We start from the raw sequence: 27,454 nt of genomic DNA, 5'->3' as shown, positions 1-27,454 counted from the left end.
ATTATTGCCCTTTAATTTATTTTTAACCTCATTCTTTTAATTGTTATTTTTTATTTTGTATTTTTATGTGTGTTATATTTTCCGATTTCATCATTCAACGTGTCATTTCTTAAGGATTGAACTTAATGATTTTTTCATGTATAGTGCTTCAGGTCTGATGACCAGAGTCACATGTTTAAAAAGTTAACAGGGATTGATATCTTTTTTTTAATCTTATTTTCTTTTCCGATATTATTGTTTGATATTTTATAATTTTGGTAATTTAATTTTTATGCTCTATCATTCCCCCTTAAATCTTTTTAAAAATCATGTTTGAAAGATTTGACCAATAAAATAGGAAAAAAAATACCTACTATTTTATACAATTGATGTTACATTTTTATGGCTTTTGTTAACATGCATATAAAAGAGATGAGTGTTCAATAAATTTATTTATTTCTCTTAAATTAGAGAACTTAGTTATTTAGAAAGCGAAGAATATTTTATGCGAAAGCAATGTTAAAGCATTTTGCAAGGAGATGTCGTATGGATGAGGATTTTTATTGGAGACATAAAGATTTTAATGGAGACATAGAGATCTCGTTGTGGATATTTTATTAGAGGCATAAAGATCTCATTGTGAAGATTCTATTGGAGACATTGAGACTCATTTGGAGACATAAAGAAATTGTTTGGAGACACAAAGATTTCAATAGACATAGTGAAACACTACCATTTTTATTAAAAAGTTAAGAAGATTTTCTCATGCAAGTGGAGATGTAATTTTTAAAAATTATCTTATCTCAAGTAATACATCTTAAAGATCTTTTTTTATTTATTCGGGTTGCTATTCCTTCTTTACACACTGTTGGATGTGACCTTTAATGATCAATCTTTCCATCTTATATTTTAGAGCATAACATTCCTTAATATTATGACCATGGTCATGGTAAAAATGATAAAAAATTATTATGGTATCTTGTATTTGTGCCGCTCTTTATTGATGATAAGTGTTGCACAAATTCCTTTTTTTTAATGACAACCGATACCTCACCTTGTGTGACGGCTAGAGGAGTAGTCATGAGCTCATAGAATATTAGGCGGTTATGAATGGATTATTTGATGCTTTTTTGGATGCCCTTGTATAAGATTGATGATGTTAGAAAAATTCTACTATTTATGGATGAAAATAAAGGTGTTCTTGTTTGATCATGCTTATCTTATCAACTCGAATGTGGTTTTCCATCACCTGTTTCACATTGAGAAGAGTTCAGCCAGGGAGAGTATATAGTCTTTCATATAAAGAGTAGTTATAAACACCACTAATTAAGGCTTTAGTGGCAATGAGTTCGATTAAATTCTCTACACTTACCATTTTCTTGTTAAATCTTTGGAGATATGCTCTGATACTCTTATCTTCTCATTGAGTGATGAAAAAAAAGCTTAATATTGCTCTTTTTAGTTGGTATGTTAATGTTGAAATAGAAGATGAATTCAACGCAAAGATCATGAAGGCCGAGAATGCAACTAAGCTCAAGGCTTTAATATCATACCTGAGTATATTCATAAAATCTTATTATAAGGATTTTGTATGTAGCATCAATCTTTTGTATAACAAGCTCTAAAATATTTCTCATGTTTTATATGTGCTCTTTTAAGTCTGTAAGGTCATCATAGTTGTCTATGTTGGCCTTTATAGAGATGCAATATTTAGAGGGATGAGTATATAATACTTGATGACAAAGTGAAGAACCTCTCAATTGGTGAAGGTGATGTTTATTCTTAAAGGCTCATGTAGTTACTGATCTTATTTTGTGTCTTTGCCTTTTTTAACGAGGAGCTCATAAACGAGACTCAAAAAGAGATTGATAGTTAAAGTCATTTCTATGGCTAGGATTTGTTGAGGAGTGCTCTTTATAGCAGGAGCGACTCATCTAGACAGTTAGAATATGAATGTTCTCATGCCTACTAACTTTCATGTCATTCTACGCTATTCCTTTTAGGAACATGAGTTATCATTATAAATTCAATGGTGCATGCAATGGAGCTACATGTTTTATTTTTTATTGAGAGAGTTGAAGAGTGAAATTATTGTTGTATAGTTAAAACAACATCATTAAGCATTCTCACTTGATGGAAGAGTTGTTATGGATGTGAAGGAGCCGAAGTATTTGTTGCGGGGAGGTCAAGTAATCTTTCATGTCCTAGAGTTTCCAAGTAATTGGCCATGGAAAGAATTTTTTAACGAGGGGTGTGAAAAAGGAATGAACCAACTTTTGTTCAAGTTTCTACAAACGACACCATTGGTGAAGTTGTGAAAGATTTAGTATGGATTGGGTTTTCCATAACTGCGTTTTAAGCTAGAATATGATGCTTTTTAAGCTAGAATATGATGGGCTTGAATTTATGCTTTTGTCATTAGTCTTGGTTGTTCTTGAAAAACAAGTTTTTTGTCGAAACAAGGGATCCTTTGATATTTAAATTAGTAAGATGTAAGAGAGAAAAATGTAAAAAAGAGAGTAAAGAAAGTGAGAAAAAAATGTATATCTGAGTGTTCTTACATGAACTTAAATTGCCTCTCCTTGCTTGAATATTTATACGGTGACCAAGGTATTTATAGACTTTGATGAAGTTAGTTATGGAAAGCGTGTTGCAGATCCCTCGGTATGTTAGTGTGATGCAGAAGATGGTTTTTATGATCTGAATTCAATGCTTCAATACTGTGTAACAAGAGATCTATGGGAAAAAACTGCAATGTGGTATCTAAGTATCTAACAATGGTAAGCAGATATTAATCATTGTATTAACTAAAGATAATAAAAGATTGACGTACTGAAAAGTGGGAAGATCATCATAGCTAGCTTGGGATTGGAAGAACAGAGTGAAGAAGGGAAGGGTCTGATCACTAGTTCCCATTGTGGCAGCGGCAGCTCGAGCTGCCATTACAGCACCTAGCCTCGAAACGAAGTCGAATATAGCAAGCCCCTTCTTGTATCCTCCATTTTCATGAGTGGAATCTCCTATTAGAGGTGCTGTTCCTTTAGCGACAGCACTTGTTTCAGCAGGAATATCAACTCTAGTTGACATTTTAGCTTAAAGGACAGAGAGAAGAAAGATTCCAATCACTTATATATGGAGAACTAGAGGAGCTGGTTAAATCGAGTTGTACCGAGGATTGCAATCTTAAACAGTTTTTTATTTATAGGAATAAGGGGGTTGTTGCTCACCATTTCCATTTTATTTAAAGCTTGCTTCTTTTTTTTTTTTTTCACTTTTGATTAAAAGCCGAGAAGAAAGTTGTGAGAAGCAGAGGAACATAAATTAGTTGCTCCCCAGCTCAAGGCAGCAGCAAGTTGACCAGATAACATCAACTATTCAATTAGCACTTAGAAGGACTTTCTTGAAAATAATTCTCTTAGCAAGCTTTTGAGTTGTGCTATATACCTTGCGACTATATGATATATAGATGATGAGCTCTATGTGCCTGATACAACGGCTCTAGAATTTCCCTTGATGCATGGCTAATTCTCAATTTAAAGATACTTAACAAGAATTTGAAAGTAGGTTAACATTTTAATTCCGAGGGAGGAATATTTACTGGGATTTCCTTTGATGCACCTTTTGTAACTAATGTTCAACAACTCCTCCTTTGTCTTAAGCAAGGCAATTATATTTTGATTAGAAGTTTGTATTTAAGACTCAGTTGTTGAGGAAACGGAGGTGAGCTATATTGGATTTCGAGTTTATTGTGGTAAGGGTATTTTTTATTTGAAAATATATTAAAATAATATTTATTGTTTTAAAAAAATTTATTTTTAATATCAGCACGTTAAAATGATTTAAAATTACCATAAAAATAATTTAAAGGAAAAAAAAAATTAATTTTTTTAAAATTACTTTTGAAACGTAAAAACAAATAAACTTATATAGTTTTATATTTATCATTTCTGCTTACACAAATACACTTGTAGATTTTGATATAATTTGTGGGATAGATATTAAAGTCATTTCTATTTGCTTTCTTTTGATCTCATGGCTTCAAGAGCTATTTAAGTAATTTGTGAAGTTATAATTTTATAATAAGCAATAATGTTTAAACTGCAAATCCAAGCATATTCACAAGCGACACAGCTATATATAATATATAAAACACTTCAATTTTCATTGTAATTATCTCTTACATTACTGTAAATCACACCATTACTCTCACCATTATACAATAAGAACACTGACAATAACAATGATAACAACAGCATAAACACCAAACAAGTCCAGAGATAAAACAGAACAAGTTTTACTCTTTTTTTCTCTTAATGCCTTCGCAGAGCGAAAGCTGACAGCACAATCAAAAACACGAAGATGACAACAGTGATGAATGATGCCACCACAGCTCCACTGACTTTCTGGCAGAAATCACCATACTGTTGACAGATAGCAAGCCAGTTTGTGTTTGAGTTGCCATTGTGAGCCAAGTAGACTATGGCAGCAGCTGCAGCCCCAGCAGCAGTGTTTAGGGTAAGTGCAACCTGAAAAAAGAAAAGAAAAGGGGGGGGGGGGGAATTGAGATTTTCTTGTTAAAATGAGTTAAGAATTTGGGATTACACAGCGAGATGTTAATTATACAACATTTAGAGAGCTTACAGCGTCCAAAATAATCAGCAGGAGCCTTGGCCCAACTGCATGTGGGCGGACAATAGCTACTATGGAGAATGGAAGGGAAAGGACCAGGTAGCCACCAACTATTGCGATTGCAATGACGAAAAACCTGAAAACAGAGATGCCTTAGAATTTCTGTAGAAATCTCCATACCTTCTAAATAGGCTACTATATTGATTTCACGCCACCAGCCTAAGACATTGTAACAAGTATTATCCCAAAAGGCGTGTTATTGTGTGTAAGAATTCAGTGCATATTATACTATCCCTAGCAACAGGTTAAAATCACATACTGGAAAGTGGGAAGATCATCATAGCTAGCCTGGAACTGGAAGAATTGAGTGAAGAATGGAAGGGTTTCATCACTAGTTCCCATGGCAGCAGCAGCAGCTAGAGCAGTCGCTATAGCAGCTAGCCTTAGAATGAAGTCAAATATGGCAATCCCCTTCCTGTATCCTCCCTTTTCATTCCTGGAAACAGCTATGAGAGGTGCTTTTCCTTTAGCAACAGAGCTGGACTCTGGGATATCAATTGCTGCTGATTCACTCTTCATTTTCGCTCTTTAGAGAGTGGAGACCTGAGGAAGCTTGTTCTATGAGGGTTAGCGAGCAAAGAGTCAGAGTTGCTGTGACGTGATTGGCTGGATTGATGAACCTTATATAAGGAAACGAGCAAGAGTTGGCTAGAAAAAGTCTAAACCCGAGGCTAAGAGGAGTTGTTGCTAAATATTTTCAATTCCATGTGATCAGGTTCTATAAGAAAGCAAGTAGAAAGGTGATGGCCATCAAGATTAGTTAGCCCTGCTTCAAAAAATGAAAGTCTAACAACTCCATTAAAAATCATTTGTGTTTGTCCAGGATCTTGAATTCTTGATAATCAGCGGTAGCCATTGTGCATGGAGATGATGTTATTGTGATATCCCATGTAATATACCTTGGCTTATTTAGATTGAAAGATGAGAAGAAGAGGGGATCTATAAAAGAGCCTGGCGTGAATTTTAATTAATTACTTAATTTTCCATAACTAATAAGTACAGATCTTTGTCGCTCACTCCAGATCTATACCCAGTTTTTTTTTACTATTTTTTCTTGCTAGCATGTTTTCAAAAAAATATTAGTGAAATAACTCTATCTAAAAAAATAATATATATATATATATTATGATTGAAAACACAATATTAATAACTTGTTGCTAAAAAATTATAAAATGATTTGTGAAGAAAAAAGAAGAAAAGAGATAAAGAAAAAAGACACTTGTCATTTTTTTATATAATTTATCCCATTTCATTATGGTTTTGGTGAATTGACTTAATATTTTTATGGTTGTTATTTTTTTAAAAAAATTAATATCTTTTACGTTTTTTCTTTTACATTAGGTTGTTTTAGAATTAAGTTTCATAATGTTTCTTGATTTTCCTTCTATTTGGGCTATTTCACTCGCACAATTTGAAACACAGATTTTAGTTGACTTGTTTGGTTTGCTTTGTGTGTTTTTTGTCATTCTTTTGTATTGATCTCTTTTAAATTTCATTATTCTACTTTGAATTTGTTTTGAATTAAATTTCAATGTTTTTTTGTGTGTGTGTGTTTGTTTTCTATTGACTTATCTCAATCTCATGACCTAACTTGTATATTTGACATGCTCATTCAAGTTGAATTAGATCTTTTTTTTTCTTTTTTGTTTTGTTTTTCTATATTTGATTGGCTAGAATCTTAGTTTTGTCATTTTTTTTTAACAATTTCTTTTGCAAGTTACCATAATTCTTTTTTGATAGAGTTGGGCTATTTATTTTTGTTATCTATTTTTTTATTATCTAATTAATTATACAAGCATTTGATGATCAATCTGGTATACGCCCCAACCTATGGTTTTTTTTTAAACACGCTTGCATTACTCTAATATTTATTTTTTATTTTTTATTAATAAAAAAATAAATATTTTTACTTGTGTCGTGCAAGCCCACAAATCTAGTATTTATTAATCAAATTAAAAGCGATGTCTTTATTGATTCAATTTTTTTTTCTTTTGATGTTTCTAATTAACGCCTCATAATTCCAAACACAAAAGGCAATGCAAGATGGCGTTGCGTAAAAGAAGCTCATAAAACTAAAATGTATGTTAGAGAATAATATAAATTATATCTTGAGACCTCATTTAATAGTTTAAACTATGGTATCAGAACCTTGATAACTAAACGATCATGAATTCAAATCTCATTATCCCTATTTATGTGATAAAAATTAAACATAAGATATAATGTGGGCTTGTGCAAGTTTCAAATCTAAAAAGCTTTTATTTGAAGGAGTGTATTAGAGAATAATATAAATCATATATTGAGATTATCACCTAACAATTTAAGCTGGGTTGAGATGGTGTAGATGTAGATTATTTGCATAAAATCCGATCTCAAAGATATTTAATATTAGAGGGTTTAATCACCCTCTTAAACAACAAGAAGTCTGTAGATTACTTGGTGGAGACAAAATAAGAGAACAGAATTTTCAGAATATTGTAGATGAGAAGTTCTTTAGATGGATACTACGGAGAAACACTGTTAAAGTGATCATTGTATGACGGAAACATTGCCAATTTCTCCACTATCATCAGTGTCTTTAGAAATCTACTTCTGGCACTGATTGTTCAAATAACCAAGGCATGGAGAATTTAAAATACAATCTCCATTCTTCTTTCTGCATGCAGGTGGTAGCATTTTGAATTCCCAAGCTGAAATTTAGAATCATTCAATCCTTTCATAATTTGCTTGGTGACGAAGCTGGCAATGTGTGTGAAAGCAGTGCGGAGCATATCCTAAGAATCCTACCTGAAAGGTTCTCTAGAAAACAACAATCTTTCCTTGCTGCTCTTGTAGTCTGCTCAAGGGGTTAAAAGGGTCACGCTCTCTTTGAATAGTAGTAATGCCCCTGTTCTTTCAAGTCTGCCTGCGACCTAGTTAGCGATGCTCTAATATTGGATTCCTTCCGAGCTGATAAAATGTTGAAAGCCATCAATTCCACTACTATCACTCTTGTTCCTAAGGTTGCAAATGCGAGTAAAGTAGTGGGTTTTAGACCTATCTACTGCTGCACAGCTTTCTATATATCCAAAATCTTGCAGATGAAAATTTGTCTTTATTTCATTATTGGACAAAATCAACCAGCTTTTGTACAAGATACGAGAACTGGAGAGAATGTTTTTAGAGTTCGATATGCAATCTGTAAATTGGCTACATGCTTGTATCTCCACCGCCAGCTTTTCAGTGATTATTAATGGCAGTCTTCGAGGTCATTTTAATGGCGAGAAGGGTTTGAGAAAAGGTGACCCGTTGAAATCTTATATATTTGTGGTCGTGATGGAAGTCCTGTCATGTTCGTTGAATGTTGCTGCTGCTAAAGGAAGTCTCCCTTACCATCCAAGGTGTAAGAAAGTCCTTTTCAACTCATCTTTGTTTTGCTAGTGACCTCGTGTTTTTTGCTGCTGGAAATGTGAATGCTATTAACTCTCTGGTTACTATTTTTTATCAGTTCTACTCATTATATGGTCTCATATTCAATCCTTCTTTTTTGGTGCTGAAACTGTTGCACAAATAGACAATGTTGCAGGATTTAAAATTAGGAGATTGCCTGTAAAGTATCACATGAAAAGGTGTTTTGCATTGTGGTACAATGTTTTTTAAAATTTTTGATTTTTTTTTTGTTTTGAATTATTTTTTGTATTTTTCTATCATTTTAATATGCTAGTATCAAAAATAAGTTTTAAAAAATAAAAAAATATTATTTTGATGTATTTCCAAGTAAAAAACACTTTGTAAAACAACATCTATCTAGAAGTAAGCAAAAGAACCAATCAAAGTGAGAAAACCGAAAAAAAAATAATCGAAAAACCGAACCATGAAAAAAAACCGATTAAAGTTTTGAAAAAACCGATCAATTCGGTTCGGTTTCGGTTTTATAAGCCTGAAACAGGAAAAACCGAACCCAAACTAAAAAAAACCAGAAAACAACTGAGCCAAACCAGAAAAAAACTGAGCCAAACTGAAAAACTGAAAAAACCGAGCCAAACCGAAAAAACCAATTTGAACTGATTTTTGTCCTAAAAAAGGGAACCGAACGGAACCAAAACCGGTCGGTTTGAACCGGTTTCGGTTTTTTTAAATTTTTTTTTGATTTGGTTACTTTTTTTTGATAAAAAACGAACCGAATCGAAAAATAATCACCCCTACCTCTATCACACTTTCAAATAAGCATTAATTAAACCATGAGGGGTGTAACTCAACTGGTCAGACCATATGTTTGCTCATTAGAGGTCACCAATTCGAGTATCACAAACCTCAGGGCCACTGGAAGCTTACATTGTCGTTAACTTTAGAGTCTGCGGGATTAGTTGAGGTGCGCGCAAAATTTCCAAGTTGCTCAACCTCATGCCTCATAAAGATTTAGAATAAACTTATTATTTGAACGCTTCATGTTCCTGCAAAACTTACTGCCACAGCTCAGCCAAAACAAAAGGAATCAATTTGAATAAAACTACCTCCACCTTTTTTTCTCATCACCAAGTTGAGAGCAAAGTTCTATAACAAGCTTTTCATTTGTGTTGCTGCATGCATAAACATTGATGGGAATCGATCATATATCAAGCATCATATGGCAAAAGAAAAATCAATTACTTACCTTTGAAACCTCAAAATATAAGATACCAATGGATCCTAGGAACAAAAACAAATAGTAGGTGTTGTGTAAAAGAATCAAAATGGTCTGGCACTTTTTGGTATTATGGGCATGAATCGCATGAATTAGAAATATACCTATAAAGGGAAGAAAAAGTTCTCACTAGAAATTGAGAAAAAGTAACAAAAATGGTATAATGGGCATGAATCGCATGACTCCCAAGCTCCCCCCTAATTAGTTTCCTAACTAAGAAAACTAATTCAGAAGCTCCATATACAAAAAAAAAAAACCTTAAGGTTGCAGATCACTTACCAGTAGGTAGATTGTACAAAAGTGGAATCTGAAAATTGGTAAATGGTAAGTTACGAAAAGATGAAAATTGGAGAGATGGAACACTGGATCTAGATGGTGAGTTACTTAAATGTTGCAGAGATGGTTTGTTTTGAATTTGGAAATTAAAAGTTTGGATTTTGGAACACTAGAACTAAAGGACTTTGAGAAACAGAGGCGGCTGGTGTGAGGAAGCTAGGTTTTTTACTTTTTGGTACAGTTACTGCAGTGTAGTAAGCAGTAGATATATTCCTTTTAAACTCGTAAAACAGGGTGTAAAATCGTGATTTTACACGATTTCAATCGATTTCAGCGTTTTCATGCGATTTTACTGTGATTTTATGGCTTTTCGAGTTTTTAGACCGATCCAACACGTAAAATGTATATTAACTTGTAAAATCATATGATTTTACAAGTTAAAATGTAATTTTGATAACTTTGCCCAACACAACTTTATATATATATATATATATATATATATATATATATATATATATATATATATATATATAAAAGTATAATAATGCAAGTACAAAAAATAAAATTAATTAAGAAAAATATTTATTTTCTAAAAAAAACTCATACATCAATTTACTAAAATGGAAGAAACTTGCCATAGAGTTCGAGTTCAAACTACTGTCCTCCACCACAGACATTTTTGTATGTAGATCACTTTATCATAAATCCTTAACACTTTTGTATATGCCTTACCATCATGAATCCCTAATACAACATCTTTGTGTAGGTTGCCTCATCATAAACCTTTAATACAACACCTTTATACGTGGTTTCATCATGGGTCCTACCGCCATAATTTTTAATAACAATTGACATAGACAAAAATAACACGCTAGTTCATGAACCTTTTTTTCCCAAAGAAGAATCTCATCATCCCCTCAAGAACGAGCACATCCTATTCTATAACTTTTTTAATCATTGTTATTTAGCAACTAACAACAACTATGAATCTATAATACAATACTTTTATGACGAGTAACCCATCATCGATCTTATCACCATAATATTTAATAACAATAATTAGCACAAATAAAAATAATACACTAGTTCCTAGACATTTTTTTCTTGAAAGGAAACCTCCTCATTATCTCCTACATCATGAACACGTCCTATTTCACAACTTTTTCTATTCATAATTATTTAACAACGCACAATAATTAACCATATAGAATTGTTGAGCTATGATACATGTCCTTCGTACTCCAACTATGGTGATTTGATAGCATAACAAAAACTATCAGGAATCGTTAGATTCTGATATCAACGGACCCAAATGTAAATGAAAAATAACGAGATTTATTACAAATCAAGTTCCACAAAGATGAACAACACCATAACTACAAGGAAACTCTTAAAATATTTAATTTTATTCATCCGCTCTCATTTCTAAAATATTATGACAAATCTTTATATAAAAAAAAGCTAGGAAACACTGACTAATAATACTAATATTGAATATAAAAAAACTATTCTTTTCAAATAAAAAATAAAATTAACAAAAAAAATTATTTATTTTTCCAAATGCACTCCACAAGGTTTTTCTTTTTAGCTGAATTTGGGTTCGAGTAATCTTATTAAAAATAGAAGTACATGGAGTCTAAATGCACATAATGACTGCTCTTGGAATGGGAGGAGGATGTTAAAGAGCTTGTATCTCTTTGGAAATAATTGCTCCAAGGATTGTATTTCTTTGGAAAGGATCTGTAGTGGCAATTTCTCTTACAGGTATAGCTTTATTGCCTGGCTTTGCGATCTTAACAGGTTGTCAGCAAAAGTCTGACAAGTGCAACGGGGAAGAGACATGCAATCTACTTGTTCTTTATGTAATCGGGTCGCAGAAGATCAGATAATATGGTAGTGCATTATACAGAGGAGTGGAGTTCAAATGCAAGCAATTGACTGGCAAACAGAGCTTGCTTGGGCTCTCTCTGTTTTTTGTTTTACGTATAGAAAGGGAGCTTTCTCTCAGTCTTGCTTAGGCAGGCCTGGTGCTCCTATATCTACAATGTTTGGAATGAAAGGAACAGGAGGAGGGTTTATGGGAAGCTGACCTTAATTCAGTCGAGACTCTTTCAAAACAAGGCTTTTGCAAGAGGCTCAACTTAATACTAAATACTTCGATATTTGCAGAAAAATTAATATTAAAAAAATTTAGGTTAATATTGTATTTTCTTTTTTAATTAATATGTTAGTTGTCTGAAAACAGCTTAAAAAAGTATAAAAAAGAGAGTGCACACTTCCATTGCTACAATGGTAGCTGCCATATCAAAGAGTGATGGTACAAAAATGAAATTATTGAGGAGATAAGAGGGCAAAAGCAACACAAAACCAAACAAAAGCCAACAAGAGTCCACTCCTGTTTGTAATTTAACGAACACACCAACACCAAGCAGGTGGCTCTTCCTCTTTCTCTCTGGTTGTGGGACGCTTCTCTCTCTCTCTCTCTCTCTCGCTCTCTCGCTGTCGGAGACCGGAATTTAAAGAGAGAGGCCGTGTCTCCGTTTCAACTTTCTAATAATAACCTCTTAAAATTAGTATAACTCTCTCTGAAAATTCTGTCTTTGGACACTCACTTACTCCGGCCAACCTTAGCCTACACCTCTCTCTCTTCTTATCAGACGCCATTCCTTATTAATAGTCTTTTGCTCTATTGGGTTTTTGTTTTCTTGAATGTGAGTATCAAAATCCCTATTTTTTTAAACACTTTTTATCATGTCTTCTTGAGTTTCTCGTTTCCTTTTTTTTTCTGCGTATCGAATTGGGTAAAAATCCTTAATTTTTTTTTCTACTTCTATATGAGTTTTGCTGGGGTTTAATGATTCTTTCGTGATGTTTTAATTATTTTTTTCGTCTTTTAGGGTTTTATTAAATGATCAGCTGGGGTTCAAGATGGTAGCTTTGCTAAATCAAGCAGTTTCTTGAATCAGTTTTGACCTAGTTAGGGTTTCCAATTGTGTGTTCAATGCAGTTATAATGATGTAAAAACACTTCTTTCTCTCTTTAACATTGAAAATCCTGGTTTTTGTTGTGCTTGTCATTCCATGTAGGCAAGGTGAAGTGGTTGTTTTAGTAATGAGAAGTTGAATTTCAGTGCAATTTAATGTCTCATAAAGCCTGCAACTCTATGCATTTGATCAATATTGGTGTTACTGTTACATTCCAGCTATATTTCCTTTAAAGTTCAAGCATTGGGTAAAGCCTTGCATATGTGGTTTGTTTTTTTGACGTGCGGTGGTTGTGAATGAAAAGTTGATTACTTTCGTAGATACTCCTATAGGAAAGAGAGAATCTCGGTATACCCAGATGGCGTGGACAGAGAATGATGCTGGTAATGTGAGAGAGAAGGAACCAATTGGAGATAATGGTTTCTTGAAAGGATCACAGCCTTCACCTGGCCCTGGTGGTTCTCGTGTTGGTTCGTCTCCAGCACAGAAGGGGTTTGAAGGGAAGGACGCACTCTCTTATGCCAACATTCTTCGATCCAGAAATAAATTTGCTGATGCTCTTGCTCTTTACGAGAGTGCCCTGGAGAATGATAGTGGAAATGTTGAGGCTTACATCGGAAAAGGAATATGCCTGCAGATGCAGAACATGGAAAGGCTTGCTTTTGATAGTTTTGCTGAAGCTATTAAGCTGGACCCAGAGAATGCGTGTGCCCTGACACATTGTGGTATATTGTACAAGGATGAGGGTCGTCTGTTAGAGGCTGTTGATGTAAGCTCATGACCATCAATTCATCTTCATCACATCAGTCAATAAGATGTTTGTTGTAATTAGAAGTCACAGTTTGCAAGTAAACTTGTATTGCAATTTTATTTACAGGTTGGATTTAATTGCTTGCTATTCGAATTGTTAAGTATGCTAGTGCAGATTAGAAGTCCCATTTCCCCTTTTTTGGTGATGCTGTACTAGCTTTCCTAGGCATATAGACTGGCTTAATCGTGCTTTTGGATCTTATGCATTTTAAAAAAAGGGGATTGGTGATTGCTGATACTGATAACTAGTTCCTACGTTCTTTGCATGATAAATTGGAATTGAGAGAATTTGTAGTTGATATACTCATCGCTCAGCTGTCCGTGCATGTGTATGGACTCTGATGGATGCTCATCCTGCATTTGTTGAAAATAAAGCTAAAAGTAAATAGTGTTCAATTTCTTTTTCAAAAATAATTTAGTGTTTTCACTTTTCCTTCCGGTAACAGTAGTTTTTAGCTCTCCTTTTGAGCTTCTGTATTTGCTCGTAAGGAATGTTCTGGGTAGCTATGAAATTCTGGTCTATCAATGTCAGCCTGAGACCTGCTATGCATAAGGGCATGTTTACCACCTTTTGCTGTAATTTTTTGTGAATTGCATTTTACAATGTACTGAAACTATGTCATTGCTAATTATATATGTTTATATATGAGTTGATCATGCTTTGGGTTTTGGTTTTGCAACTATGTATTATATGCAAAAGTTGATTTATAAGATTTTAGTGATTTTTTCTTGTGTAGTCGTATCACAAGGCTTTGAAAGCTGATCCTTCATACAAGCCAGCCTCGGAGTGCCTAGCCATTGTTTTAACAGATCTTGGAACCAGCTTAAAGCTCTCTGGTAATACACAAGAGGGAATTCAGAAGTATTATGATGCTCTTAAAGTAGATCCGCGCTATGCGGTAATGTTATTTTTTTCTCATTCCCGCTCCCAGAATCTTGTGCTTCTATGTTTGTTTTCCACTTTTCATTTGTAAATAGTCATACTTCTTATGTGCAGCCTGCATATTATAACCTTGGTGTTGTGTATTCTGAAATGATGCAATATGACACTGCCCTTAGTTGCTATGAGAAGGCTGCAATAGAGAGGCCTATGTATGCTGAAGCATACTGCAACATGGGTGTCATCTACAAAAACAGAGGTGACCTAGAATCAGCCATTGCCTGTTATGAGAGGTATGCCTGCCACATATTTTACTTTTCTATTGGGCCCTGCACGTAAGGTGTATATACTTTCAATGTTGCTCTGCCTCTGCTGATGATTGTTCCTTAATTATATTGTTCTTTCAGGTGTCTAGCTGTGTCACCCAACTTTGAGATTGCAAAGAATAATATGGCTATAGCATTGACAGATTTAGGAACAAAAGTGGGTTTTCCATCCTTCATGCTTAGTCTTATAATAGCTGTGAATTCACATTTGCAGAGTCTTTCCTTAGATTCTGTTTGTTTTACTTGCTGTCAGTTGTGTTAATGAGATGCTCTAGTAGCTTATCTTTTCATGAAACTTTTAGTAGAATACCTTTTTTCTTGCACATGTTTGATTTTGGATTTAATCATTTGTGTATCCAGGTTAAACTTGAGGGAGATATCAATCAAGGTGTGGCATATTACAAGAAGGCTTTGTATTATAACTGGCACTATGCTGATGCCATGTATAATCTTGGTGTTGCTTATGGTGAAATGCTGAAGTTTGAGATGGTGAGTGATCTTTTAAGAACTTTACTCTGTTCTTCACCCGCATATCCATGTGTACACTTGTGCCTCTAAAGCAATGAGGATTGACAAATTTTCAGCAACATGCTAACAAAGTTGAGCTTGGAACTTATTTTTCATTGATGCTAAGTTATATATATAACTACACACATACACACAAGTTTTTAGGTAGTTTTATTTATGTCTTATTGCAATAATTTTATCATTCATTGATTGAGTAAATCTATTCTATGTGAGCAGGCAATTGTGTTCTATGAACTTGCTTTCCACTTCAATCCTCACTGCGCAGAGGCATGCAACAATTTAGGTGTAATATACAAAGACCGAGACAACCTTGATAAAGCTGTGGAGTGTTATCAGGCAAGTTCAGATACTTGTACAGGTTTTAAGTTTTCATTCTTCAGTGATGGAAATCATGTTCATCATTATTTTTGTTTTGCAGTTAGCTTTATCAATCAAACCAAACTTCTCTCAGTCATTGAACAACCTTGGTGTTGTCTACACTGTCCAGGTCCTAAATGAAATCATACTCGATGCACATTATTTTATTTGATTATATATCTGGCATGTTGCTGACCAGATCCTTCCTATTTGCAGGGTAAAATGGATGCTGCTGCAAGCATGATTGAGAAAGCTATCATGGCAAATCCCACATATGCTGAAGCATATAATAACTTAGGTCTCTCTCTCTCTCTCTCTCTCACACACACACACACTCTTGTATCTGCCCTTCGATAAAAAAAAAAAGGTCACACTGTGAGCTCTGATGAACGTTTGCTTTTCATATGTTTCATTGATTCTGAAACAAGTATCTTAGATTTTATTTGCATTGTGACAATTTTCCTTTGTAAATTTGATTCCTTTTCTATATGGAAACAAACCCACCTCCCCGATGAGTTTGCTTTTCAGATGTTTCATCAATTCTGATAAAAGTATCTTAGATTTCATTTGTACTGTGGCAATTTTCCTTTATAAATTTGATTCCTGTTCTATATAGAAACAACCCCCTCCCCCCACAAAAAAGAAAAGGCTAGTACCAATGTCATTTTATTTATCCTTTACTTGTAGGAGTTCTTTACAGAGATGTTGGCAATATAACTATGGCAATCAGTGCTTACGAGCAATGCCTGGAGATAGATCCTGATTCTCGCAATGCAGGCCAGGTGCTGTTACACTTTCGGTTACTTGAGTAAATGCTAAGTGCTTGCCAAGTTCTGTCAGTTGTCATAAACATGCTCCTTTTAGTGCGCTCTAATGCTATAAGAGATTTTACTTAATATGTTTGAACTGGAGTTTTTTTTTAAAGCTGGTCCAGTGGCATGAATGAACAGTTGAATTTAAATATGAAAGGCTTTAACTATAACATTGGATGGAAAGGACATTGTTTCTTAGAGGCAATGGGAGTGGGGGGTTATGTATTGGTTAATGATTGTTGTGAAAGAAGAAAGCATACTTCTTATTTTGTTCACTCGGTTTTATTCTTAAATACAGATGCTTTACATTCAGTAGAAGTAGTGCCACATGTGCTACTTTCCCCGTTTTTCACTCTTTTTCTTGAATGGTAATTGGCTTCACAATTGGGGGAGGGGGGTGGGTAGCTGCATGGAATGGTGATGATTGTAGAAGAAAGAATTCTTCTTGGTTTTATTCTTTTACATGAATGCTTTTAATTCTTCAAGTGGCCTGACATGGCCCAACTGCTACCTCCACTCTTTTTTTCTTTATAAAAAAAGATGGTAAATTTTATCAAAGTATTGTACTGTTTGAATGTCTTAAACATGGTTAGAGTTGATACCAAGATCAAACAGCTCATATATTCATTGATTGTATGCCAGACATTGTTGTCTGTTTGATGGTTGTAGGATCCTCTATGTTGTATCATTGCTTTCTCTTATCTATATCTATGAACTTTCTATGCCAGAATCGGTTGCTTGCAATGAACTACATAAACGAGGGACATGATGATAAGCTTTTTCAGGCTCACAGGTAGGGTTTAACTCCTATGGACTAGGCATTTTATTTTCATTGCAATTCTTTTAAGAATCTTCTAACGAGGTCATTGCCTTCTCCCAGTGAAGCCATTTAATATGGTACTTGGAAAATATTTTGTATACTGATTATGAGGGTGGAAGACTACAAGCAAACACCATCATGATATAAAATAATTTGTTTGTCAAAGAAAAAAGTTGAGAAATTTGAGGAAGAACATTATTAGCATTCAGTTTGAGAATATTCTTTTTTGTCTGTTTTCTACTTTCTGTCCATTGTAGATTTTGGGATTGAATGATATATGTTCATTATTAAGCTACTACAATTGTCTTTCCATCAGTTTCTTACATCAAAAGACTGAATTTTATTCTTTGTGGGCTTTCAAAATGATTTTTCTTCAACCAAAAGTTTGGCAGTTTCTTCAAACTCTATGGCTCATGCTATCATTTTTTGGTCATAGATGATTATTTATAATTTGAATATGAGAATACCATTTAATGTTGTAAGCTCTTGACATTTTATATGAGTGCCAATTTTATTGTAATTTGTAGCATTTGGAAACTTTTAGATTGAGCTTGATGAGCCTTATCTAAAGTGAAATGCTACATGCAGGGAATGGGGTAGGCGCTTTATGAGGTTGTATCCGCAGTACACTTCGTGGGACAACCTAAAAGTTCCAGAGAGACCACTTGTGATTGGATATGTATCTCCGGATTATTTTACTCATTCTGTATCTTATTTCATCGAGGCCCCTCTTGTCTATCATGACTATGCAAATTATATGGTGGTTGTCTATTCAGCAGTTGTGAAGGTATGCATACCATGGTTTGTCTCTATTACATATTTGTTGATTTTTGAGTATTTGCTGATGTATAATTTTATGGATGCTTTTACATTGCAAATATGTCTAATCAGTGTTTTCATATGAAATTCATTACATGTTTGCCTGCATCAAACCACTTGGTTTATATTTTTTATAAAAAGAGTGTTTTTTAAACATAACTGATGGTGAGAGATGGTTAGCAGTAGTCTTTTTAGAATAAACCTCCTTTATATACCACAATTGCTCAGCAGTATTGCCAATCATTTTGCATTATGTTCATTTTAATTTGCGACTCTGATGGTAAAGTTCACAATCCATGGCATCCACAGAACAAACAACTCTTTCCAGCACTTTGATGCTATTCACCGCCTTGATTCTGTGTTTATACCATTCAATTAGAGCATTCTGTAGCATGCTTACAAATCTGCAAGACTTCCGTGAGCTACTTTGTTGATAATCTGGATTTTCTGTTCAAATGATTGCAGTCTGATGCAAAAACAAATAGGTTTAGGGAGAAAGTTTTAAAAAAGGGTGGGATGTGGAGGGATATATACGGGATTGATGAGAAGAAGGTTGCAAGCATGGTTAGAGAAGATAAAGTTGACATTTTGGTAGAACTCACTGGACATACAGCTAACAATAAGTTGGGAATGATGGCATGCCGACCAGCACCTGTTCAGGTATGCCTTAGATTTTAGTTTCTTTTTCCTTTTCTTTCCTTTTCTTTCCTTTTTTTGGTGTGTAGTTCTTTCCTTGATGTTCTCTTTCGAGTAGTCCATTCATAGTATATCTTCGATTAAGAACTTGTGTATGCTCAAACTTTTTATGTAAACAATTAGTAGTATATCTTTCCTTATAGGTTGTTTTGGATTTGTTGATGCCAGTAATTATCATGCTTTTGGATTTGGTTTATTGATCATATTTTTGCCCACATATATGGCCACTTCTATGGATAACACATTTACTCATTGAGTCCATTTTTGCTGTCTATATATTAGCACTTTGCAGAGCTTGAAATGGCCAATGTTTTATACACTTCATGCCTCTTTGTTGCAGCTATACTTCAATTTTATCTGACTCTGTAAAAGGCACACATATACATAACTCAGTTTCCTGAACCTCCTATATTGGGAATATCCAGATATGCTTTTGTATGAGGAACTTGTTAGATTTGTGCTTGTAGGTAGCGCGTGCATAGTTTCTTGAAGTGAGATTTTGGACCAGTTAAAATTTATGCCTCTGGGAGAATCATATTGTTTTGATTAGCTTTGGTTCTTAAACAATTTGAATAAACATCTTCAATGATCAAGTTTTTGTTATTGCTGCCTGCATGAGAAAGAGCGCAACTTTCTTGGAGACTGCTGACTTGCATATAGTTAATTAGGCTATAAAGTGGGACTGGACAGGACAATTTTCGTTGGCTAGGTGTTTGGGGTGAACTTCAGAATTGTCCGGTCCCATCTCTAAAAAATGTCCCATGCTTGTCTGATATGCCTAAGTTATTCTGTCTCGTTGGTCCATAAAATAAATCGTTAGTTATTTTGAATGATTCATTGATGATATATCTATCCAATCTTCCGGCCCATCTACATGAAACTTAGTCAAGTTGTCTTTGGCAACTTCTATATGATGAGTTGTCTTAGCTACTGGAAATGCTGCATTGGCAGAGCATATCTGTGCATTAATCAAAGTGTTCGTCAACTCTTTTTCTTTCCTTTTCCGTATAATTGGACACCTTATTTTCTTATCCGAGGAGTATTCAGGATAGGGCCTCATATCAGGTTTGGAGGGGCCAAATTAGAATTTTTTTTTATGAAAAGCCAAAAGTTAAAATCTACTAATTTTAGGATTAGAATTTAAAATTATTCAAGAGGGAGACAGGGAAAATATTATTTGCCAAGTTATGAGTACTATTTTGTACTATTTGAAGCTGAATTAAATCTGTTAAATTATTGTGAAGCTCAAGAGATAATGTCACTCTCATCTTCCACAGACCTGTCATGTCACTGTGATTGAGCTGGCAAGTTCTCTGGCCATCAAAGTCCGTTTTTGTAACAACAAAATGATTCTTGTAACAACCCAAGTATCATTCAACCTCAAAAATCATTTCAATTCACGGTTTAAATACAGAAGATTTTGGGTGTATTTTTTGTGGGTTTTTTTTTAATGGTGTGTGTGTTTGATCTGGTTATCCTAGGATCAAAACCTTCATTTTGATCTCTTTATCTCCATGTTCACCGCCAAAAACATTGAACACCTGAAACTCACATCATTCAAGCTTCAAAACAAATTCTAATCATATATAAACAACGAAAAAATCCAATTAACCTTTGATATGAACTTGTTTCTGACTAAACTTCCACTTTCCAGCCAAGGGAAGATTGGTGATGGGTGGCAGTCATTGTGACTTGAGGGTGCATTCAAATCTCCTGCCAGTAATGGCATCAGAAGTATTTTGTTTTCCAGTATTTCTCATGTTGCACTGTTCAGCTTTGCTGGTGATGCACTGTTTACTGGGTGGTTTTTTACTACTGCCTTGATAGGCTTTCCCCCCCTTTTTTGTTGAGGGTCTTGATAGTCCTTATGACCAATTAAGCAAATAATTATTGTTTGTGACATGAATATAATATTTGTTGCAATTTAAAAAATGCACTCCCACTAGTTTGTGATATGATTAAAATAATTGTTTGGTTAATTCAATTGCACATGAATTAAAATGAATTTAATTGTTTTCTCTTACATGAAAGTACCACAGAATAAAAGCAAAAGAGGACAAGGGTATCGTTATTGTTATCATATGTTGTCCTGTCCTGTCCAGTATCCTGTCATCCATAAAACAGGGCAATTGTCCAGTCCACTCCAGTCCTCTGTGCACTGACCGAATAATGGAACAGCCACGTGTTGAGTCCTCTCCTGTCCTATGTATGAAACACAGCCTTATGGAATAAGCTTTCACCATTCTCAACCAATGGTGAATTGAAAAATGAAATGAAACCATACGATGCAGATCCTACTATTTCCTCTTCGATCCTTTCCCAATCTTGGTTTGGATTGGTTCATGGTTAGCTTGTCTTCGGGATATGATCGAGGGCCAGGATTCTTCAAACCATTAAAAGTTAGCTAGAAAAAAAATATCTGGATGCTAAAAATGTTTTAAAAATCCCTAAACGATGACAAAACTCATGAAGCATTAAAAAATATGCATAAATGCAGACAATATTTGCACAGGTTAAAAAAGAAAAAGAAAATCCGCGTCTCTTCTTATGTTTTAGATCCTATTCCTATTTGCTCAACCTGGACTTTTTTTTTTTCATTTGGAATCGACTAGTAATTTGTCTCTGACCTTGTTTTTTGACTTACCTTTATTTTAGGTGACTTGGATTGGCTACCCGAACACAACTGGCTTGCCTACCATTGATTACAGAATTACTGATTCATTCACTGACCCTCCTCATACTAAACAAAAGTAGGCCCACATGTTACTTTCTTGAAGATATTGTTCTTAAATATAGCTCAGTAGGAATATTTATGTTATGTTATCCATGACGTTATATGCATATTGAATGACAGGCATGTTGAGGAGTTGGTTCGTTTACCAGAATGCTTCCTTTGTTACATACCTTCTCCAGAGGCTGGGCCTGTTTCTCCAACTCCTGCTCTTTCTAATGGCTTTATCACATTTGGTAGCTTTAATAATCTGGCAAAGGTATTGGTTAGTTTTGTAATTAGACTATTAAACCACAATCTATAGTGGCAAAATTCTTCTGATTGCTTCCATGTTTTGTGTCCCTCTTTTTGGGCCTTTTATTATGTCTCCCCACAGATAACACCTAAGGTATTGCAAGTTTGGGCTAGGATACTCTGTGCAGTTCCGAACTCCCGCCTTGTGGTGAAATGCAAGCCATTTGGCTGTGATAGTGTTAGACAGAGATTCCTTACAGTGTTGGAGCAGCTGGGGTTGGAACCACTGCGTGTCGATCTGCTGCCTCTAATTCTTCTTAATCATGATCACATGCAAGCATATTCTCTAATGGACATAAGGTAAGATCTTTAGTTATAATATATACTTGCAACCACCTTTTGTTTCTTTCTGGAAACTGTACATGAGCAAAATATGCTCTATATATGCTCAGTTGATACCTTGCCTTCTAACAACCTATGCTGAGATTTGTTCACGTTATTTAGACACACATACTTTTCCAGTGTGCTTCTGGCTTGTCATTTGAATCTTCTTCATGGCTTACTTTTTGTATTTGATGTAGCTTGGATACTTTTCCATATGCTGGTACAACAACAACATGTGAATCTTTGTACATGGGAGTTCCATGCATTACTATGGCTGGTGCTGTACATGCTCACAATGTTGGCGTGAGTCTTCTCAGCAAAGTTGGTGAGGACCTTTCATTTCTTTTTGTTTCATTTCTATCTCAAATTACCTCTCGGTTTGTATGCCTCATTGCATTCGTTGCTTGCGAAGTGCCTGTTTGGCTTGACCTTGAGTTTACCAAAAGCAGGTTTCAAGTAAAAAAGGCTGGTTTATGAGTGTTGATAAACCTTTTAAAACCGTGATTTTGTAAACTCAATACACTTGAAGACATGGTTTTCATTTCTTCTTTTTGTTTCATTTCTATCTCAAATTACTCTCGGTTTGTATGCCTCATTGCATTCATTGCTTGCAAAGTGCCTGTTTGGCTTGACCTTGAGTATACCAAAAGCAGGTTTCAAGTAAAAAAGGCTGGTTTATGAGTATTGGTAACCTTTTAAAACCATGATTTTGTAAACTCAATACACTTGAAGACATAGTTTTGAATGCTTTGTCAAATCATAGTTTTGAAAACTCAATCCCTAATAGAGCCAATAACAAGATGGAAAAGAAAAAAACAGAGTTCGTCTCATATGATGCCCTAGTAAATCGAAAAGGACAAACTCCTTGCCTTGACCATAGAGGGTCTGGATGAAAAATAGCTTTTTGGATTTATATGAAATTTTCCATGATATTATTTCAAATGATTAACTCTGCTGGAATGAGAATTTTATGTCACCTAGCATTGTGGTGATCTAATGGTATGAACACTGCATATGCGCTGCTTTCATGTAATGTAATGTTTTTTTCTTCAAAGTTTCCACCATTCACTTTCAAATTCAAATTTAATATATGCTGTTTTCTGATATTGAGACTCGTGATTCAGGTTGGAGCTATTCGGTTGGAATTTTTATTAGCTTTTAGAATCTGAAGCATTAATTATCCAGAATGAATCCATAATGTTTTTGTGCACATCTATGCTTTATGAGTCTTTTCTTTTAACCTTGTTAGCTTTGAATTTTGCTTGAGGATGATCGGATTCTTCATAAATCACTGCGGACCTTCTGGCTGATTGTAATGCAGGGTTAGGACATTTGGTTGCCAAAAATGAAGAGGAATACGTTCAATTGGCACTACAACTGGCCTCAGACATTTCAGCTCTCTCAAACTTGAGGATGAGTCTCCGGGAACTTATGTCTAAATCTCCAGTCTGTGATGGACCAAATTTTACTCTTGGTTTAGAGACAACATACCGGAACATGTGGCACAGATACTGTAAGGGTGATGTGCCATCTTTAACGCGCATAGAACTGCTACAACAGCAGGGGATTCCTGAGGATGTACCTATCAAGAATTCTGATTCAACGAGGATTACATCATCAAGAGATGGCCCTCCTGAGTCAAGAGATGGCCTACCTGAGTCCGTCAAAGCAAATGGATTCAGTGCAGTCTCACCATCCACAGTCAATCATTCTTGTGGAGAAAACATGAGTCAAATAAATAATACTATAAACTCAGGCAAGCTGAGCTAAAAAAGGTGTTGTTCTGGTGAGACAGATGTCAAGACTGCTTGGTGTGTGCTTGATGGATAAAAACTCCAGCATGTATAATATCTGTAACTGTTATCGGCTGCTGGGATTTGAAGCTAGTATTGATTGCGGTGGCCATCCCATGTTACTTTGATCTGGATCAAATCTTTCGGGGGAAAGAACTGGCAATATCTGGCAGTTCTTTAGCGTTGGGCCAGAAAGAAATATAGTTAATTTGGAAGAGGTGATTATTAGGCATCTGTATCTCATTTTTTTTACCCTGAATCATAGAAATTAATGGTGGCGTGTAAATTGTAATCTTATTTTGTTCAACTTTTTTTTTTTTTATGATTATGAAATGGTCTGGGGCAGATCACCATAGAAGAGGGAGTTATGATTTAGTTCTAGCCATTGTGTATGATTGTCAGTCTGATCTCTAACAGTGAACAAGATGAAATAGAGCAAAATATTGATACTGTGATTTTACTGACCCAAATGCTGCTTCCTGTTGCAGTGAGATGCTCGTCAAGAGAGTGGTTCTAGACAGCTAGTTGTCTGAACCATTAATTGGTGAGTTCCTTTACTCAGACCCATCCTTTTGGTGGAGTGTGGAGAGGCGATGCTCTCAGTACAAGTGAATATTGATATGTTTGTGTATTATACAAGTTAGTGATGTTTTAATGGAGTCCGCTAATGAAGTTATAAGCTCAGTGGAGTAGTCTCTCAAGACTAAACTGTGCTTAACGTAAGAAACAGACCCCCGTCATTCATCCAAGATAATTTTATATATATATCTTTTTTATTGAGGTTTAATGATTTTATTTTTTATAAAGATAGACCTGTGGTTTCAAAGGAGCGTTTGGATACCTGACAGTTGGTTTTCATGCCCTGATGGTCCTTCCCTCTAAAATCAAGTCAATTTTTCGTTATGTTTCAAACTCAAGGAAAAGCGACTCCACGTGTATTATTTTTTTGGTCGTTGCTTTGACCAAGCACCGGATGGTGGCAAGCGTTAGTGTCTCATTGGATGCTGCCATGGGTCCACAAGCCACGCCACCATCCACCAAAAGCATGCTCTTGGTCACTCCCTAGCAAGTATTGGACTGTGTAATGTAATGCTTTTAAGGCTGAGTTATGCTGTGTTAGGATTTGTCTGGAGTTTGCATGGAATATGCCGTTAGGCCTCTGCAATTGGAGGCCGATTCCCAGGTGGTGGCTTTGGCTATGTACAAAAACGGTGAACAAACAAGAGACAGTATAACAATCCTCACCAAGCAGATTCGTGGTTTGCGGAATAGAGATTAAGCATAGATACAGAGGGAAGCTAATTTTTGTGCCGACAGATTGGCCATATAACTTTGGGATAGATTCAGGTAATAGTGTTGTACTAGGTATGCTGCCGCGCAAAGGTTTCATGGATGGCAGTTGAAACCTAAAGCATGCAGACAGAGAGAAAGTTAATGTAGCCAAACTGCCAATAGAGTTAATTAGTCTAAGCTATTCATTGAACACATAATGAAAATGTAAAGATTATCTATTTGAAAGCCATCAATAATTTTGTGAGCGATTTAGGGGGCGAGTGGGGGAAGAAATGGCAAACAACCATAGCAAAAGGAAAACTAATTACACGCAATTCCTAAGAAGTGCAAATCACGAAGCCAAGTAAAGTTAACAGAGAGGGGGGAAAACATATAAAATTTTCATATGTAGCAGTGGCAAAATACAGAAGCAAGCAGCTAATTATACTATACTCGTGGGAAAAATACTGTGTTGGTATTTTATGTATATAGAGTATTTGTATTATGAACCACATCATAAACATAAAATGTTTGTACCGGATGTTCTGAGAATTATAGGGGCACTGTCTTTTTTATTTTTATTTCAAAAATTACTTGTGCATGCTGTGTTAAAGTATAGCTCTCAAACCCAAAAAATTTAAAATATTTTTTATATTCTTAATATTTTTTTAAAAAATTATTATTGAGATTGCGTATGTAAATGATAAGGGGGTGGGGAGACGAGGAAAGTGGCCAAATCTAGTAGGTGCCAGAGTTTAGCGCAACGTAAGACCAAACATAATTCAGTTAGCTCAAACGCAGAGGGTATTGGAAAGAACAGTTTATTCGGTTGCCAAAAAGCTAAAGAAAACAAGTAACAGATGTAAGCATAATAACAATGCCTGTAACCACATGACACCACCTTCGTATTGTGTTTGTGTTTTTAATTGATGCCTTTCATTTGATTTTATATATATATAAAAGAATCTTAAACGATGGAGACTGAATTTTAGAACTATTACATAAGTTAATTCCGGTTGATTTTTGTTTTTATTAAATTTTTTTATTTTAACTTTCATCACTTGAAAGTAAATCTTTGTTATTTTATTTAATTATTTTTATGAGGTTATCTCGACCTCATAATACAGTCATAAATTTAGCATGCTGACTTGAGTTAATCTTTTATTTTTTTTAATTGATTTTTTTAAAATTTATCATTCAATATTTGATTCGTTGGTGATTGAGTTTTATATTTTTTTTTATAAAGTTACCTCGTTCTTATTTATTTTTTGTTTTGTTATCAAATAATTAAGATAACCTTTTAACAATATTTAGAGGTATATTTTTATAATATTAGCAATCATTTATTTTTTTATTAGTCATTATTTTTGTTCTTTTAATTTTTTATTATTGTTGTCTATATTTTTATAGTCAAATTATTAAATCTATTTCAATCAATGACCCAATCCTATATTTTTCTTTCTCCTTTAAAAATGCTATCATTGTCTGAGCATTTTTTTTACATTAAAGAAAATTTAACCCGGTCCACGGTACTGTAGTGCATATCATCAATCTAGTTAGAACTAATAGAAAGAAAATCATGATTGGTAGAAAATGAAGAGATATCTCCTCCCTCTCATCGTTGAACCTAAATCATAGTTTTTGAACTCAACCTAGGTTGATTGGGGCAAGTCCTAAGTCATAGGTCAAGTGGGTTGGTCGTAGTTAATCCAAGTTTATCTATTTTTTTTTATAAAAAAATAAAAATGATATCATTTTGAAAAAAAATTAAAAAGAAAAAAGTCAACAGGTTTTGATTTAGTTTTTCCTAAGTTGATTGGGTCATGGATCAACCCGAGTTTTTGATCGGGTTATATCGGTCAATTATCCTTCTATTTTTGCTAAACCTAACCCGACCTCGTCCCCAAATCGCTTGAGTCATGGGTTAACCTTCTGTGTCGGGTAATGACCTAAATATTAGGTGTTTAATATATACTAGATCATTTTCTCACGCTACATTGTGAGTCATATTATTTTTTTAATGTAAAAAATATCAAAGCTTTGCCATTGTGTTTTCTAGTAAAAGTTTTTTTTAAAAAATATTGTTAAGGTTCACTTGATGTGACTTAGAGCGTGTTTGACAGTGTGGTTGCGGGTGCTTTTCAAATAGCTTTTCGTGCCGAAATGCATGCCAATGATGTTTTTTTATTTTTTAAAAATCATTTTTGACATCAGCACATCAAAACGATCCAAAAAGTACAAACCGCACTCACTTTTAGCAAAAAAAAAAAATTCAAATTTTGACGAAACGCAGGTACAAACGCAGTACCAAACGTTCCCTTAGTTAAATTAGCAGATTAAAAAACAATCTAGACGAATGGTAAAAACTTAGTTTGACTAAAAAAATATTCTTGATGACAAC

At 34.5% G+C, this 27,454-nt stretch overlaps 3 protein-coding genes across 5 annotated transcripts; 1 reads left to right on the top strand and 2 right to left on the bottom strand.

Annotated features, from left to right (window-relative positions):
• Nucleotides 1-2,742: 2,742 nt before the first annotated feature.
• LOC133689562 (casparian strip membrane protein 3-like) lies at nt 2,743-3,066 on the bottom strand. The gene has a single exon (XM_062109462.1). It carries the CDS (start codon nt 3,064-3,066, stop codon nt 2,743-2,745), a length of 324 nt encoding a protein of 107 aa, XP_061965446.1.
• Nucleotides 3,067-4,117: 1,051 nt separating this feature from the next.
• LOC133690370 (casparian strip membrane protein 1) lies at nt 4,118-5,285 on the bottom strand. The gene is made up of 3 exons (XM_062110645.1): nt 4,928-5,285; nt 4,621-4,744; nt 4,118-4,505 (listed from the first exon to the last, which is right to left on the bottom strand). The coding sequence occupies exons 1-3, from the start codon at nt 5,185-5,187 to the stop codon at nt 4,290-4,292; spliced, it is 600 nt and encodes a 199-aa protein (XP_061966629.1). The 5' UTR covers nt 5,188-5,285; the 3' UTR covers nt 4,118-4,289.
• A 6,618-nt stretch (nt 5,286-11,903) lies between these two features.
• Nucleotides 11,904-24,568, top strand: LOC133689716 (probable UDP-N-acetylglucosamine--peptide N-acetylglucosaminyltransferase SPINDLY). Of its 3 annotated transcripts, none has more exons than XM_062109712.1 (18): nt 11,904-12,318; nt 12,924-13,360; nt 14,139-14,300; nt 14,399-14,574; nt 14,689-14,764; nt 14,968-15,096; nt 15,352-15,471; nt 15,554-15,622; nt 15,709-15,790; nt 16,180-16,274; nt 17,033-17,097; nt 17,713-17,911; nt 18,409-18,603; nt 21,295-21,389; nt 21,494-21,629; nt 21,747-21,964; nt 22,186-22,313; nt 23,310-24,568. In XM_062109712.1, the coding sequence occupies exons 2-18, from the start codon at nt 12,950-12,952 to the stop codon at nt 23,756-23,758; spliced, it is 2,805 nt and encodes a 934-aa protein (XP_061965696.1). In that variant the 5' UTR covers nt 11,904-12,318; nt 12,924-12,949; the 3' UTR covers nt 23,759-24,568. The 3 variants fall into 3 exon arrangements, with proteins under 3 accessions (XP_061965696.1, XP_061965695.1, XP_061965698.1); XM_062109711.1 differs by having other exon boundaries at nt 11,905-12,318; nt 12,912-13,360; XM_062109714.1 differs by lacking the exon at nt 11,904-12,318 and having other exon boundaries at nt 12,641-13,360.
• Nucleotides 24,569-27,454: the final 2,886 nt, after the last annotated feature.

Source organism: Populus nigra, chromosome 3 (genome assembly GCF_951802175.1).
Source record: "Populus nigra chromosome 3, ddPopNigr1.1, whole genome shotgun sequence".
NCBI classification, from domain to species: domain Eukaryota; kingdom Viridiplantae; phylum Streptophyta; class Magnoliopsida; order Malpighiales; family Salicaceae; genus Populus; species Populus nigra.
Note: the sequence above shows the minus strand (reverse complement) of the source record. Positions and strands in the feature narration are given on the sequence as shown.